Below are 16,431 nucleotides of genomic sequence, written 5' to 3'. Positions count from 1 at the left end.
ATATATATATATTGCTATATTACCCTATCCATTCGAAACCAGATAATGACTTCAGGTTGCAATGAGAATTATCTTAGTTGGACCATGCGCGATACATACACGAACACGCACACACACATGCTATAATTGTTCATGATTATTGTAAGATGCTGATGGTGCTTTGTGTTTTAAGTTTTTAACATAACACTTGAATGAAAAGGCATCATTAAATGCAAAATAAGGATAATCCATGGACAAATCTTTCTCAAGTAGATTGGATTATGTAAAGTTGTAGTCCGAAATAAGGTTCGAGTCGTGTAAAAGACAACAATGAAAGCCGTAGAGAGAGAGAGAGAGAGAGAGAGAGATATGGGGTACTTTGGAGCTTGAAAACTTATAATAAAATTTATTCGTTTCGTGATTCTATTCTTAGTTTTTTGTATTTAAGGTTCTGTGATGCATGATAGTTAGCTGAAGATTTTGAAATTCGTTTGGACCATAAAAAGGTTAAACGGGCGAACTAATCAGTTTTTATCGAATGATTTCGAGGAATTTGTTTTTAACCCAGAAAGAATTCAGTTTTATTATAAACGGCCCAACTCGTTAGATATCTACAGCAAACTGCCATAGTAGGAGCCTTTTGGCCGAATTCAATTGTTTAGGACTGGAGAATGGCGTTTTCTCATTTTTGAATATTTCGGAATTTTCGTTAGAAGATTAAACGGATTCGATTTACTTTCTTTTTTGATATTTAATAGTTTTTAGTAATTAGGTTTCTTTCCTTATTTTTAAAGAATATTCCGAACAAGTTTATTATTGAACAGTTTCCTTACTATGCTAGTTTCTTTTTAGAATTTCCTTTATATATGTTGTTAGGATTTTTATTTATAAATATATGTACTGCAGAGCAGATTATTAATTCAATTATTAATACATTATCAGATTCCTTGCGAATTTTTTTTTCGTCCTTATGGATTCAAGGTACCCTCGTTCCTTAGTCATCTTAAGCGATGTGTTTTAGACGTTATAGATGTTATGTTTTTATCAATACCAAAACAACCGTATTGTTGTAGGAGTGTTTTGAGTAGAAATCGGTACCATATTTTGTAACAAAATTTTGTTTATTACATTACCAAAATACACAATATAATTAATTTGGTGATATAAGTTTAGGTTAAAAAATCTAATATGTTATGAACTATTTTAAATTAATATCGTTCCAAACATGATATAGACCCAATTTTTATACTAATATAAAAAATATATATATATGTATATATCATAACCTATGTCAAACGGGCTGCAAGCGTTGGTGGCTCATTTGCTAGGAAGTTAATTAAATTGTCTTACAAAATGTAGACGGCAGAGACTGACCTTCAAAAATAATAATATAGAAAAGAGAATGGATCTGCAATCTACAAGGTAGCTAGTGAGAGGGACTGAGCGAGTAATTTTATCATGTGGTACCAGCTAAAAGATAATGAATTACATAAGGATTTGATCGTACCCAGGTTAATATTAAAATTAGTGATAGGTCACAATAGAATGAAACATATTATATATATATATATATATATATATATATATATATATATATATATATTGATATGAATATAAAAAACGCATACCAACTACTACGTAGTATTCTCCAAGAAATAATTGGTTAGGAAGTCCTTCTCAATATGATTATCGGTGAGCTGAATACAAAAATGTTCAGAGAGCTAGCCAAATTTACCAAAAGGTTGGTTACAAGGTCCATATCATTTGACTCCGTTGTGTCATCCTTATGACTTGTTTTATATATATATATATATGTGTGTGTATGATGTTGTCAAAAGGTACATGAAAATCCCATAACAGTTTTTTTTTTTTTTTTAACCAAAAAAAAAAAATCTCATGACAGTGAAATTGTATTATAATATGTTTTCTGTTTCAATTTTTATAAATAAGACATATTATGGTTCCTTCAATATATAATTAGATGATTTTGTTCATTTCATGTACTATTAGTTAACATTATATTTGCACATCACCACATGATCTGGTCAGCGGTCCCCCTTCGTCCAACATGTATAGCCGACACTATTACATACAAATATATAAATATTTTTAGAATTATACAAAGTTATCAATGAGTACTGCGAGTCCAATCACATTCGTATGCATGATAATGAAGTCATTGCTGATACATACATACATATATATATATATATAATAACAAAGAATCGTGTAACTTTCATTATGATGACAATTAGTTACTGACATTCAAAATATACAATGACCATTTTTTTTTTTTTTGTTCGTTTGTAAATTGTAATGTTAATAATGTATTTTATGCTCTTATATAAAAAGCATACAAACAAAACAAACAAGGCAATCAAATTAAAGGTTTCTAATCAAATGTCTATACAACAGATGACACAATGAACTTAATTTGTGTCATTGTATGAATGTTGGAATAGAGATTTTGTTGGTCCCCTGACTCCTTGTTGGCCATTTCATGTATTGCTTCACAATATATTTATTTTCTTTCATTTTATTTATAGGTAAATTGCTTCACAATATATTCGCATGCATAACAAGACATGCCATCTTTAAGGTCCCCTCATCTCTACAACATACTGATTTCACAATGATAAACACACACACACACATATATAATGCTATATTATACTACTCTTTCAAAATCAAGATTATGAATTCAGGTTGTTGATTATGAAAATTTTATTTGAGTTGTACCATGTTAGACTTGACACTGAGATATATATATATATATATATTATATATTTGAAATCAGATCATGATGACTTCAGGTTCTAATGAAAATTATCTTAGTTGGACCATGTTCTCAAAGAGTATCTGCAATTCCTTACACACTATTACTGTTCATGATTCTCATAAGATGCTGATGGTGCATTGTGTTATAACAGGACAATTCAATGAGAATTGAAGAATTTCTACATGCAAAATAAGGATAATCACCGGATAAATCTTTCTCAAGTAGATTGGATTATGTGAAGTTTGGTCCAAATTTAGTTTTTTTCCCGGCTTCATTTGATCCATTTTTGTCTTGCGGGTTTGTAAACCCGAAATCTAGCAGTCCCGTAGGTTGGAACTCATTATATATATAATGGTAATTACCCAAAAAAAAAAAAAAATCTCTAAAAGTGAGAAAAAAGGAGTTGGAAATTTAAGAATTTGTAATGAAATCTTTTATGGAGTTAAAAATAATCTATAAGGTAAAAAAAAATTATTGTGTGATGTATTATTTTAAATATTTCAATGATAAGAGTGTCGGTGGCTAGTTTGCTATGAACTTAAGAAAACAAATGGTAATATAGAAAAGAGAATGACTAGAGGGACTAATTAAATGTGTAATTTGATCATGTATTATCATCTAAAAGATAAAAAAAGTGGAGTTATAAAATTATACAAGGATTTGATCCATCTCCTTAAAATTAACTAGTGCAAGATCACAATAGAATCAAGTAGATAGTGACATCAATATTTAAAATAATAATAATAAAAATAAAACACATAACGAATAGTATTCACCAAGAAATAGTTGGTTACAAAGTCCTCAGTATTTTTCTATTGGCGAACCACCAGAAACCAAAAGATTGGTTACAAGGTCCATATCTTGGGACTCCATAGTGCCATCTCTGTGACTGTGAGTTGTTATATACAATATAAGCATATATACAATATAAGCATTTTGTTATGTGAAAGGAACATGAAAGTCCCCCTCATGACTGAAACTTTCATAGTTTTGTAATATATTTTGTTTCAACTTTTTAAAATGAGATCTAACAGGAGATTCAATATCATGGACCCCTATATTATATAATTGGATTATTTAATTTGTTCATTTCAAGTATTATTAGTTTACATTATATTTTCACTAGAAGACATGCTCTGTCCAGCGGTCCCCTAATTTGTCCAACATGTTTAGTTGACACTATTATATATATATATATATATATATATATATATATATCTATATATATATATATTGCAATATTATACATTTTTGTTCAAATCAAGATCATGATTTCATGTTATTAATAATTTTTGAGAGATCTTAGGATTATACAATGTTATCACTGAGTGTATCTGCAAGTCATAGTTGATATTCCGGAATATAATAGCATATATATGTATATATATTTCTTGATAGATACACCGACATATGTTGTTTTTTGGAATTATTTAAGAACCCAATCATCATGTTAGTCCAATTGCAATCACATGCATTATCATGAACGGTGGGTTTAATTAATTTATTGTTCATTAATTTTATAAATATATGAAAATGGAATGTATTGTGACAATTTTTTAGTTGAATGAGGATGTGAGAGTGTTTCGAAAAAAACACACGAGTAAAACAACGTTGTCAGAATGTTCATGTGATATCATTATTTCAATTATAAAAAATTTATAAATTCAACCTACACCGACAATCTAAGTGTTGTCACATATAACATTGTCCTTTAAATAAAAATATATATCACTTAAGTAAAGAGAAATGATTTTAACATAAGCAACAAAACTAATGGTCCAATTTAAACCAACTTTAGTTCTGTACTATTAATGTTTTATACTTTACCCCAACCAGTCCTCTACTATTAATATGTTTTATATAAGAAGAAATAAACAGATGAAATTATTTAAATAATATAAAATAAATTACTATTTCAAGGACGGTAAAGGATTATTCTCTAATATTATTATTTTTAACTCAGTTCTTAGAAAAGTTAACAAGAAAATCAACCAAAACATACATTTCTTTCTCAGTTCTTTGAAAAGCCTTTGTGTGAGTGAGTTTGTGTGACAGCTTTTTGTTATCTAAGAGTCCGTGGGCTTTTGTGTCTATGTCTCTTTATGAAGCCCACTCTCTATCGCAATGGGCCTTCTTGTCATCTACTTTAATTGCCCAACTTTCCTGACGGGCCTCAATGGGCCCTCCTCCAATTCTGTTTAACAGATTGAGCCACAGCCCGAATATTTGGACTACCTATCTCTTGAGAAATCTGAGCTTGGACCAAGCCTACCCATTCTTTTCGGCCTTCTCATTTTGCCCTTCTTTAGATCCAAATAATCCCCCTCACAAAATAAAAGCTCGAGCATTCTAGTCTCACAAAAATAAATAAAGTTAGTGTGTGAGTTATGAAGTATCAGAAAAAGGCTCTCTATATTCAGAATCGTTCATTTGCTCCAGGAATCTCTCTCAAAACCCTCTGGGCTGGACCTTTCCCCCAAAAAAAAAAAAAAAAAACCCTCTGGGCTGGGCCCATCTTTCTTGAGCCTTCTATCTGTGCCGGCATGAAAGGAGGATTCTCTTAACATCATGCGGAGGTTGGGCCTGGAGGTGGTCTCAATGAGCCTTGGCCTGTTGGGCCACTCTTCGGGTGGACTGATGACCCTTTCGAGCTCTGGGCCCAATGAATCGGTCAATATGTGGCCCGGTTCATTTTCAGTACCCTCAATATTAATGCTTCCAAATTTGATTTTGGAAAAAAAAAAATATGATACTTCCTCCGAACCTGAAATGCTGATATGGTGTTTTGGAATTTATAAAAGAGAATTATATATAAATTGTAATACCAAAGTGATTTAACTATGGCTTAAAAAGTTAAGTTTCAGAAGGAAAATTTGTGCCAAAATTTTTATATTTTCCCTAGCATACTCACAAAGAACACCAAAAAATAAAGAGAAATAGAAATAATTGGTTGGGAAGAGGTGCTAAAGCAGTAACCACCTACATTAGAATTTGCTATACTTTTGGTTTGTATTTGACAATATCTTTGTACAATAGGAATGTAGTTAGGAATAAGGTTTCATATTTGTTGATTTACCAGGAAACCTGCTAATTAAGGTGATAACTATACAAGTAACTAAAACTATATTCTTGAGATGGTATATTACTGCATATTTTTTAGAAAAAAATAAAAATTTGAGAAATTATGCAGTGTTGAATTCTCTTCAGACAGTTTATGTGGGCTCCTTGTCGTCTTGTCCAACCTAAAACATGTTTTAAAAGGCTCCATCTATGTGAGAATGATCAAAACCCAACGTATTTTCAAAGCAATTTACTCTCTAAAAAAGGACAATTAACCCATTCTTATTTATTTATTTATTTATTTATTAAACCCACTTTGCCCTTAGGAGGGTAGCCCAAGGGTGGTCTTTTATTCATTTGATGATGAAGTAGAAAAAAAACCCTCGTCTCTTTCACCCCCAAACCCCAGAGATTGCAACAATGGCATCAAGAGCCCTCACCACAACCTATTCGAAACTCCTCTCTCGAATGGCTGTTCGTTCTCTCCGCACGTTCGCTCCTTCCGACTCACTTATTCAAACTATGGGTTCGGATTTGGACATGCTAGGGCTGAAGATGTGGGCAGTGGAAGAGGTGGATGAAGTTCCACTGTCCGCGGAGGATTACTCCACGAATTACTACAGCCACATTGACCGTTACAAGATGGCAGAGACGGCGACGACGGAGGAGCTGAGGAGGAGGAACACTGCCACTGGCGGATGTAGGCGAAATGAACGAACCACGTATATCCTTGTATTGTTTCATTCTTAATTTCCTATTCAATCTTTTATTTTTGTCAACAATAACACCCTTCTTTATTTTCCACGCCAACCCTTTCTAGCTCTCTACACTCTCACTTTTTTTTTTTTTTTTTTGCATAAAATTTTAGTTCATTTAATCCATATTTTGGCTCTGTTGCTTTATATGTAGTTTGCTTGCTCACAATTTATTTATGTATAATTATATATAAATTAGATTTGTCAAATCACTTTATGAAGATTTAAACTAATTTTGATCTATGTAGCTAAAACTTTATTTATATATGTTACTCTGTTTTGTCAAATCAGTTTAGTCGAAAGACAGTTTTGGTTGGCTAGTCAGATTATTTCGCCAAAGTGGAGATTTGGCAACATTGGTGGCTCAAAAATCAGCTCATTTCTGTTGGTGAGCAACTGCTATTTGCATGCTTCAGCCTACAACTTTCTCTCCTGCACCTTATTGTGCAAATTTTGGCAGCCACATTTCAAATATCGAAGTGTGGCTGAGAAGCCACAAACTTTGATATGGTTGGTGGCCAACTTTTATATAAAATCTTATTGATGGAGTGGGTTTCTTTATAAATAGAGAAGAGCAGAATAAGTTGTGGCGCATTCGGGGAGTGATTGGTTTTTGAGATTTTAAATTTATTTGAGAAGACACTAAATAATGTGTATAGAGTTATTGGGTGTATTTGGGTTTTGGGTGTGAGCTATTACTAGTATAGATCTGGCTTCCCGGGTATCTTCACAAAGTTTAAGGATTTCCCCTTAAGCTTACTCGCTTTCGTTTTCTTGTTGAAGATGTTCCCCTTGTTATTCCTTGTATATTCTATTGACTTCACAATGAAATATTTTACTGTGTCTTCGCTGCAGGCCTAAGGCCGAACCACATAAATGCTTGTCTCCTATTTTCTGTGAGTGCCTTTTTGTTATTTCTTTTACGACCATTCTTTTTCTCTTGTTCTCAATAACTTCATCCAATCCTCTCATAACATATATATAATGACAACGTATACATGTGTGTGCTTGCATTTGGCTTAGCAAGAAAAAGTTAGAACTGTCTTTGATTTCGAACAAAAGGATGAGACTAAGCTTGGTCTATACATGAGATATATAGCATTACAATTTGGATATAACTTCCCCGCCAATTTCAACAATAAAAAAAAAATAAATAAATAAAAGGAAATTTGTGATTAATCTCTCAGTTCGAAGCATTAAAAGCCGTCTCTCTTTTACATCTGCCTCTGTTGCTAGCATTTGCCTACATGAAAATTTAGGAAGGGTCCTTGATTGTGTAATTTTCTTGAATAGCTTTTGAACATAGGGAGGGTTTGGAATATACAATTGGGATATCTCTTTTATAAACCAAGAGAGATTAAACTTATTAGAAGACAGAAAATAGTAAAACCAATCTCTGATATTCGAGTTTATTTGACTAAGTTCTCTTTTCTTGGCTTAAATTGTGAAAAAAAAATAATAATAAAAAAATAAAAAATAAAAAAAAATAAAAAAATAAAAAAATAGTGGGTTTTGTAGAGATCTAGTTGGTGTTCCTAAGCATTTTCTTTTCTTTTCAGTCTTTTTTTCTTTCCCTTCCCTACTTGTGTATAGTCATGGATGGTGGTGATCTGTATAAAGCAAGCACTAGTTTTAGAACAAACAGTTCGTCGATTTGGAGCAACAATGCATGGAAATCTCTTTTATAAACCAGGAGAGATTAAACTTATTAGAATACAGAAAATAGTAAGACCAATCTCTGATATTCAAGTATATTTGGCACAGTTCTCTTTTCTTGGCTTAAATTGCGAAAAAAATAAAAATAAAAAATAAAAAATAGTGGGTTTTGTAGAGATCTAGTTGGTGTTCCTAAGCATTTTCTTTTCTTTTCAGTCTTTTTTTCTTTCCCTTCCCTATTTGTGTATAGTCATGGATGGTGGTGATCTGTATAAAGCAAGCACTCGTCTTAGAACAAACAGTTTGTCGATTTGGAGCAACAATGGCATGGAAATTTTCTCACTATCTTCAAGAGAAGAAAATGAGGAAGAAGCTCTGAAATGGGCTTCCCTCGATAAACTTCCCACTTTTAATCGCTTGAAGAAAGGCTTACTATTGGGTTCACAAGGTGCTGCAAGTGAAGTTGATGTTCTCAACCTTGGACTTCAAGAAAGGAAGAATTCATTCGAGGGATTATTGAGATTTGTGGAAGAAGATAATGAGAAGTTCTTGTTGAAGCTCAAGTACCGAATTGATAGGTAAGCATTATCACAATATCTTTTTCACTCTTGAACCATACATACACATCTATACATTGAAGCCTTGAATCATATAATTGCTTTTGCTTATAAATGCACTTTTTTGCTTCTTTATGTAATTTCTCAGAGTTGGGATTAGTCTGCCCACAATTGAAGTCAGATTTGAGCATCTAAATGTTGATGCCGAAGCTTATTTAGGGAGCAGAGCTTTGCCAACTTTCATTAACTTTGCTGTTCATATACTGGAGGTAACAAATGGCAATATGGTTCACTAGCTCTTATTCTACATATTCTTATTGTCTTCAATTCTGTTTTTGGCAACTGGTTCTTCATTCTAATTTGTCCTCGGTTCAAAAGGGTTTATTGAACCATCTCCATATACTTCCAAGCAGAAAGAAGCATATGACTATTCTTCATGATGTTAGTGGAATCATCAAGCCTTGCAGGTGAGACTGTGCCTCCTCCATTCATGAATCTAATTCTGATTAGTTCAATTCTCTTCCCAGTTTTAATTATGTTCATAAAAAGTTTGTCTTTTTGCAGAATGACATTGCTTTTAGGTCCTCCAAGTTCTGGAAAGACCACACTGCTATTAGCTTTAGCTGGAAAGCATGATCCTGATCTTAAGGTAAAGAAATGTGACTGCAGCATCAAATCTTTTATATATAACAGATTGAGCTTATCAGTTCCAACTTCATTGTGAAGAAAATTGTTGTTCTTCCTTTAATGCCAGCTTTCTGGGGGGGTGACTTACAATGGCCATGACATGCATGAGTTTGTACCCCAGAGAACTGCTGCCTACATCAGTCAACATGATATGCATATAGGGGAAATGACTGTGAGAGAAACCTTGGCATTCTCTGCGAGGTGCCAGGGGGTTGGATCCCGTTATGGTAAGTTGAAAGACTTTTCTTTTTATTTCTTCTCTTTCTGCATTCAAAATGTAGAGTTGAAGTCTTCAACCAAGATAAGCGTTGATTGTTCTTTTCGATCATTTACAGAAATGTTAGCAGAGTTGTCAAGAAGAGAGAAAGCCGCGAATATTAAGCCTGATCCTGATATTGATATCTACATGAAGGTAAGAAAGGAACTACTTCAAAATTTTCTCTAGGAAATGCACAACATTGACCCTAGTTTCAGGAAAAGATCAGTGAAACTAAGCTTATCTAGACTAATGTGATACTTATAGATCAATGAGTTCGTGAATCAACATGGAATTTCCACAAGCTGATTCCACTTTCTACAGGAAACTTATGTTTCAATATCCACCATAATAGCTGTGTTTTTTAAGCATGACTTGTCCTTACATGAGATTCCATGTTCAGTTCAAAATAAACTAAAATCAATCTTCACGTCATGTTTGTGGAATTTGTTTTCCCTTCTTGTGTTATTTTTATTGTTTCTGATTGAATATCCAGGCAATAGCGACAGAAGGGCAGCAGGAAAGTGTCGTCATTGATTATATTCTGAAGGTATCATAACCACAAAGCTATTTACAGTATCTGAAGGTAGCATATAGCACTGCACAAATTTATTCATTTCCTTTCTTCTTAAACTACAGGTTTTAGGACTAGAAGTCTGTGCAGATACTATGGTAGGGGATGGACTGTTAAAGGGTATCTCTGGAGGACAGAGGAAGCGTGTTACAATGGGTAAGACAACTCAATCTCTAAAATTCAAAAAAGAAATTTTCTTTGCTCTTGAATTTACACTAATGGTACAAAAAAAAAATTCCACTAATGCGTTTTAGGAGAGATGTTGGTTGGACCAGCAAAGGTACTTTTCATGGATGAGATTTCTACCGGTTTGGATAGTTCAACAACATTTCAGATTGTGAAATCGCTAAGACAATACGTCCACATTCTTAAAGGAACTGCTCTCATTTCTCTCCTGCAACCAACACCCGAGACTTATGAGCTATTTGATGACATTATTCTCCTATCTGAAGGCCAAATTGTGTATCAGGGTCCTTGTGAACATGTACTTGACTTTTTTGAATTCATGGGTTTCAAATGCCCTGAGCGGAAAGGAGTGGCTGACTTCTTGCAAGAAGTAAGTCTGAATCCAACTTTATTCATCTCATTTGTTTGATTGTTATGAAATAAAAAGGAAAATGAATTCTGAACAGATGAATTATATATGTATATATGTATGTATGTATGTATTTATGTATGTATTTTGTCTTACTAAAAATGAAAATATTCTTACAGGTGATATCGAAGAAAGATCAGAAGCAGTATTGGGCATGTAAAGATAAGCCTTACAGTTTTGTTACAGTTCACGAATTTGCTGAGGCGTTCCAATCATTCCATGTTGGACAGTCACTAGGAGACAAGCTTGCAACCCCTTTTGACAAGAGCAAGAGTCACCCTGCTGCTTTGTCAACCAGAAAGTATGGTGTTAGCAAGGGAGAGCTCTTGAAAGTGTGCATCTCTAGAGAACTCTTGCTGATGAAGAGAAATTCATTTGTCAACATCTTCAAGCTCACACAAGTATGTCTTCCTACATAGATCTATGTAAATGTTCTAATTTTGGTCTTAGTTTCGTTAATAATGATACATTTTTCTCTCTTTTAGCTTACTGTAATGGCATTGATTGAAATGACACTCTTCCTAAGAACTGGGATGCACCAAAATTCAGAAGCTGATGGAGTGATATATACTGGTGCTTTGTTTTCTACTCTGATTATTAACATGTTTAATGGATTTTCCGAGATTTCCATGACAGTTGGAAAGCTTCCTGTATTTTACAAGCAAAGAGACCTTTTGTTTTATCCCCCATGGGCATATGCACTTCCCAGATGGATCCTCAAGATCCCCATCACAATATTAGAGGTTGCCATTTGGGTATCCCTTACGTATTATGTTATTGGATTCGATCCAAATGTTGGAAGGTAAGAATTAAAGAAACTTGTTCAGCTTAGTTTCCCTTATTTATCTGTTCCAAATGATAATTAGTCAAATGTTCTCTGTGCAGATTGTTTAGACAGTACTTGCTCCTCTTACTTTTCAACCAAATGGCTTCTGCATTGTTCCGATTTATTGGGGCAATGGGCAGGAACATGATTATTGCAAATACATTCGGATCATTTGTATTGCTCACACTTTTTGCATCGGGTGGCTTTGTCCTATCACGAGGTGTAAAACATGAATGAATCTTATGAGACAATTCTTATCATACTTTTAAAATTATATAAAATGTTTTTTTGTGCTTTGTTTGATGCCACAGAGGATGTAAAGAAATGTTGGATTTGGGGTTACTGGATGTCACCATTGATGTATGGCCAGAATGCAATTGCAGTAAATGAATTCCTTGGGAATAGTTGGAAACATGTAAGTCACTAAATTTGAGTGTGTTCTTGTGAATCTTGTGTGCTCGCACATGTTTTCGTCTCAATATGAATGAGCTAATGTTTGAATTCCTCAAAGGTTCCCCTGAATGCAACCGAGCCACTAGGAGTCACAGTTCTGAAGTCTCGGGGGTTCTTCCCTGATGCATACTGGTATTGGCTGGGAGTAGGTGCTTTATTTGGATTTATGTTGTTATTCAACTTCTTTTTCAGTCTGGCTCTTGCTTATCTAAACCGTGGGTATCTCTGGCTTCTCTGCTTCAAAACATTTTGATGTGCCAGTTCATCTAATAGTATAGTTTTAAATATTTTCAGCTTTTGGGAAGGCTCAAGCTGTTGTACCAGAAGAAAGACATAGCAATGCAAACAATTACCAAACTTGCAAAGCCATCCAGTTATCATCCCAAGGAAACAGCTCTCTTGGCAAAACTGCACCAAAAGGTGATGGAGTTTCTATATTTTGATTACGTGTTACTTTATATATGCTAGCTGGTATTATTTCGGATTGCAGAGAGATGGGATCAAATTAGGAAGAGAAGTATCTCAGCTGGATCCTCATCCATGAGGATGAAGGACAATGTTGAGGCAAATCAGAACAGGAAAAGAGGAATGATTCTTCCATTTGAACCACATTCTATTACCTTTGATGAAATTAAATACTCTATTGACTTGCCTCAGGTAACTAAAAACTCACACAATTGATGTTGTTTGTGTATGTATTTTAATGCAGAAAATTACTTATTTTAAGGTAGCACATACTAAAAACATGGAGTGATTGTATAAATATGACTTGTAGGAAATGAAAGATCAGGGTGTCCTTGAAGATAGATTGGTGCTTCTGAAGGGTGTTAGTGGAGCTTTCAGGCCAGGGGTTCTTACAGCTCTAATGGGTGTTAGTGGTGCCGGTAAAACAACTCTGATGGATGTGTTGGCTGGCAGGAAAACTGGTGGATGTATTGAGGGCAACATTACTATTTCTGGGTATCCAAAGAAGCAAGAAACATTTGCTCGAATTTCTGGGTATTGTGAGCAGAATGATATACATTCTCCTCATGTTACTGTCTATGAATCCTTGCTCTACTCAGCTTGGCTGCGGTTACCTCCAGAAGTCAATTCTGAAACCAGAGAGGTTAGTATTGCTGAAGCTCTTATTTTTTTTCTTTTTTGAGTTGAAAGTAAGCAAAAAATACAGAGAATTGGGTGATTGAACTTGGCTTGGTTAAGACTTGAGTTTATCTTGAATACGACTGGAAAGTCAAGCTTATTTTGTGCAATTTCAGCTAGTCCAAATTTGATCAGATTTCAATTTTTTTTTTTTTTTCTGAGTTGAAAGTAAGCAAAAAATACAGAGAATTGGGTGATTGAACTTGGCTTGGTTAAGACTTGAGTTTATCTTGAATTCAAGTGGAATGTCAAGCCTTTTTTTGCAATTTCAGCTAGTCCAAATTTGATCAGATTTCAATTTTGTGTTTTCTTGGCTTGACTGCTAAGGGAGCCATCTTTAAGAAGTTCATGGGTATCACTTAGAGTAATAGAGCATTTTGCCTCACATGTTGCTGCTAAAGCTACTCATATATGCTAAGATATGTAAGAGCTTGAGTTCGATAAATCGAAAAATGTGAAATATAACCTAAATGAAAAACATAATTTCATTCAAAACTGGCTCTAGGTTAGTTTTACTGAAGGTCCTCAATGCTGTTCAAGGTTTATATTTTAACTAATTTGCAAGAGCAGTTCTATATGTCACGAAAACATTCAGTAGCAGAAGTCTCTAGATTCAAGTCGTTATTTTTCTCCTAAATCCACCAATTAATCACTTTTTTTTTTTATCTTTCATAATTGCCAATTAATCACTTTGCAAACCTTCCAGGTGGTGAAGGATGGGCGAAAAGAAAAAGAACACTAATATTGCATTTGACTATTCAACTCTCACTCATTTTGGCAGATGTTCATTGAGGAGGTCATGGAACTCGTCATGCTGACCCCATTAATGGAAGCACTAGTTGGGTTCCCAGGTGTGAATGGTCTCTCAACCGAGCAGCGAAAGAGACTAACCATTGCTGTTGAACTGGTGGCAAATCCCTCCATAATTTTTATGGATGAGCCAACTTCAGGACTAGATGCAAGAGCTGCCGCAATTGTGATGAGAACAGTTAGGAGCACTGTAGACACAGGAAGAACTGTTGTATTTACCATCCATCAACCAAGCATTGACATATTTGAAACTTTTGATGAGGTAAGAACTGTTAATCTAAAATAAAAATTAGCATCATATATGATTTCATTCTATGTACAATATATTGACACATAAAATACGGGCTTACAGCTTTTCCTAATGAAGCGAGGAGGACAAGAGATATATGTTGGGCCACTGGGTCGCCATTCTTGCCATCTAATCAATTACTTTGAGGTGAGATGAAATGAAAGATAAAAGAAAACAATGACTAATGACATTATAGTTCTAGCTTTAATTGGTAAAAAATTACTCAACAACACATCACTTGCGGCATTTTTTTTTACAAGGGAATTGAAGGAATAAGTAAAATTAAAGATGGCTACAATCCAGCAACTTGGATGTTGGACGTTACTACTTCAGCGCAGGAAACAGCTTTGGGGGTTGATTTCACTGAAGTTTATAAGAATTCAGAATTATATAGGTTGGTTGAAATATAAAGCACATAACTGCATAATAAGATTGAGAAGATATTCTTACAGGCATAAGAAAGCTGATAAATGTTTGAATTGCCCATTCCTAGTTACACATCTAAATTTTGTAATAAAAAATTCAGGAGAAACAAAGCTTTAATCAAAGAATTGAGCACACCTCATCCTGGTTCAAAGGACCTCTATTTCCCTACTCAATATTCACAGTCATTCTTCACCCAATGTATGGCTTGCCTGTGGAGGCAACATTGGTCATACTGGCGCAATCCGGCATATACTGCAGTAAGATTTCTTTTCACTGCCTTCATGGCATTGATGTTTGGGACAATGTTCTGGAGCCTTGGTTCCAAAAGGTGAGCTACAAAAAAGAGAATTTACTAAAAAGTTCAAAACTCTTTATTCCCAATATCCATTTCAATTTAATCTTGATGTATATTGCAGGACAAGGCAACAAGATATTTTTAATGCTATGGGTTCTATGTATGCTGCTGTTCTCTTCTTAGGGTTCCAAAATGCCTCATTGGTGCAGCCAGTGGTGGCTGTTGAACGAACTGTCTTTTATAGGGAAAATGTTGCTAGAATGTACTCAGCATTGCCATATGCCTTTGGTCAGGTATCTTGTCTTCTTTCGTTACAAACTTCACAATTCATGTAATTTTTTGTGGTCATGTCCATTAATGAAATTTCTCTCCCCTTTGCAGGTTGTTATTGAGATTCCATATATTTTTGCACAAGCTGCAGTATATGGTGTTATAGTTTATGCAATGATCGGATTTGAATGGAACGTTACCAAATTCTTTTGGTACTTGTTCTTCATGTACTTCACATTGTTATATTACACATTCTTTGGCATGATGACTGTGGCTGTGACTCCAAACAATCATATTGCTTCCATTATTGCTTCTGCATTTTATGCAATATGGAACCTATTTTCAGGATTTATAGTCCCACGAACTGTGAGTTCCTACAATCCCATTTTCCTTTAAAATGCGGAGAATACAAAAAGTGAGGCCTAACTATTTACTGTGCTAATTTTTATTGCCAACAGAGGATGCCGGTATGGTGGAGATGGTATAACCGGGCTTGTCCCTTTGCTTGGACCTTGTATGGACTGGTTTCATCGCAGTTTGGGGAAGTTAAGGACAAGCTCGACACAGATGAAACAGTAGAAGATTTCTTGAGGCGGTACTTCAATTTCAAACATGAATTATTAGGTGTGGCAGCAACTGTTGTAGTTGGTTTTACAGTTCTTTTTGCATTCATCTTTGCCTTTTCCATAAAGACATTCAATTTCCAAAAGCGATAAGGTGTAATTCCAGATCATCCACTGATTGGTATTTGATTACAAAAAGGGCTTCTCTTTTGAATTTTTCATGTCATCGTTTGAAGTTGAATATTCATATTATCAAGTTAAAAAGGTTTAGTACTTGAACTGATAACTTTTCACTGAATATCAAATTCAACAAATGGCAAAAATCTATGATTATAAACTCTAATTAAAGGTGCATATCAAAACCCTTGAAATATGGCCATTGGAACCATAAATAAATAAGAAGTAATCATTTTAGTTTCACAGACATACATAACTTTGACTTCGTATAACATTGCTCT

The 16,431-nt window shown here is 34.2% G+C and overlaps 2 protein-coding genes across 3 annotated transcripts; both read left to right on the top strand.

Annotated features, from left to right (window-relative positions):
* Window positions 1-6,238: 6,238 nt before the first annotated feature.
* LOC132282676 (uncharacterized) lies at window positions 6,239-8,078 on the top strand. Its single transcript, XM_059784421.1, has 2 exons — window positions 6,239-6,550; window positions 6,865-8,078. Exons 1-2 carry the CDS (start codon window positions 6,239-6,241, stop codon window positions 6,892-6,894), a joined length of 342 nt encoding a protein of 113 aa, XP_059640404.1. The 3' UTR covers window positions 6,895-8,078.
* A 397-nt stretch (window positions 8,079-8,475) lies between these two features.
* Window positions 8,476-16,194, top strand: LOC132282677 (pleiotropic drug resistance protein 1-like). 2 transcript variants are annotated; one of them, XM_059784422.1, is made up of 24 exons: window positions 8,476-8,807; window positions 8,935-9,055; window positions 9,165-9,253; window positions 9,351-9,435; window positions 9,541-9,700; window positions 9,809-9,885; window positions 10,226-10,279; window positions 10,369-10,459; window positions 10,558-10,859; window positions 11,018-11,299; window positions 11,384-11,700; window positions 11,784-11,944; window positions 12,036-12,139; window positions 12,236-12,392; window positions 12,472-12,579; window positions 12,668-12,834; window positions 12,953-13,285; window positions 14,102-14,392; window positions 14,483-14,566; window positions 14,680-14,813; window positions 14,946-15,173; window positions 15,262-15,433; window positions 15,522-15,776; window positions 15,869-16,194. In XM_059784422.1, exons 1-24 carry the CDS (start codon window positions 8,482-8,484, stop codon window positions 16,124-16,126), a joined length of 4,356 nt encoding a protein of 1,451 aa, XP_059640405.1. In that variant the 5' UTR covers window positions 8,476-8,481; the 3' UTR covers window positions 16,127-16,194. The 2 variants fall into 2 exon arrangements, with proteins under 2 accessions (XP_059640405.1, XP_059640406.1); XM_059784423.1 differs by having other exon boundaries at window positions 12,472-12,605; window positions 12,730-12,834.
* Window positions 16,195-16,431: the final 237 nt, after the last annotated feature.

This window comes from Cornus florida, unplaced genomic scaffold, assembly GCF_030987335.1.
Source record: "Cornus florida cultivar Cherokee Brave unplaced genomic scaffold, ASM3098733v1 CherokeeBrave_3.0.0_Hap2_Chr11, whole genome shotgun sequence".
NCBI classification, from domain to species: Eukaryota; Viridiplantae; Streptophyta; class Magnoliopsida; order Cornales; family Cornaceae; genus Cornus; species Cornus florida.
This window is presented reverse-complemented; position numbering and strand designations above follow the sequence as displayed.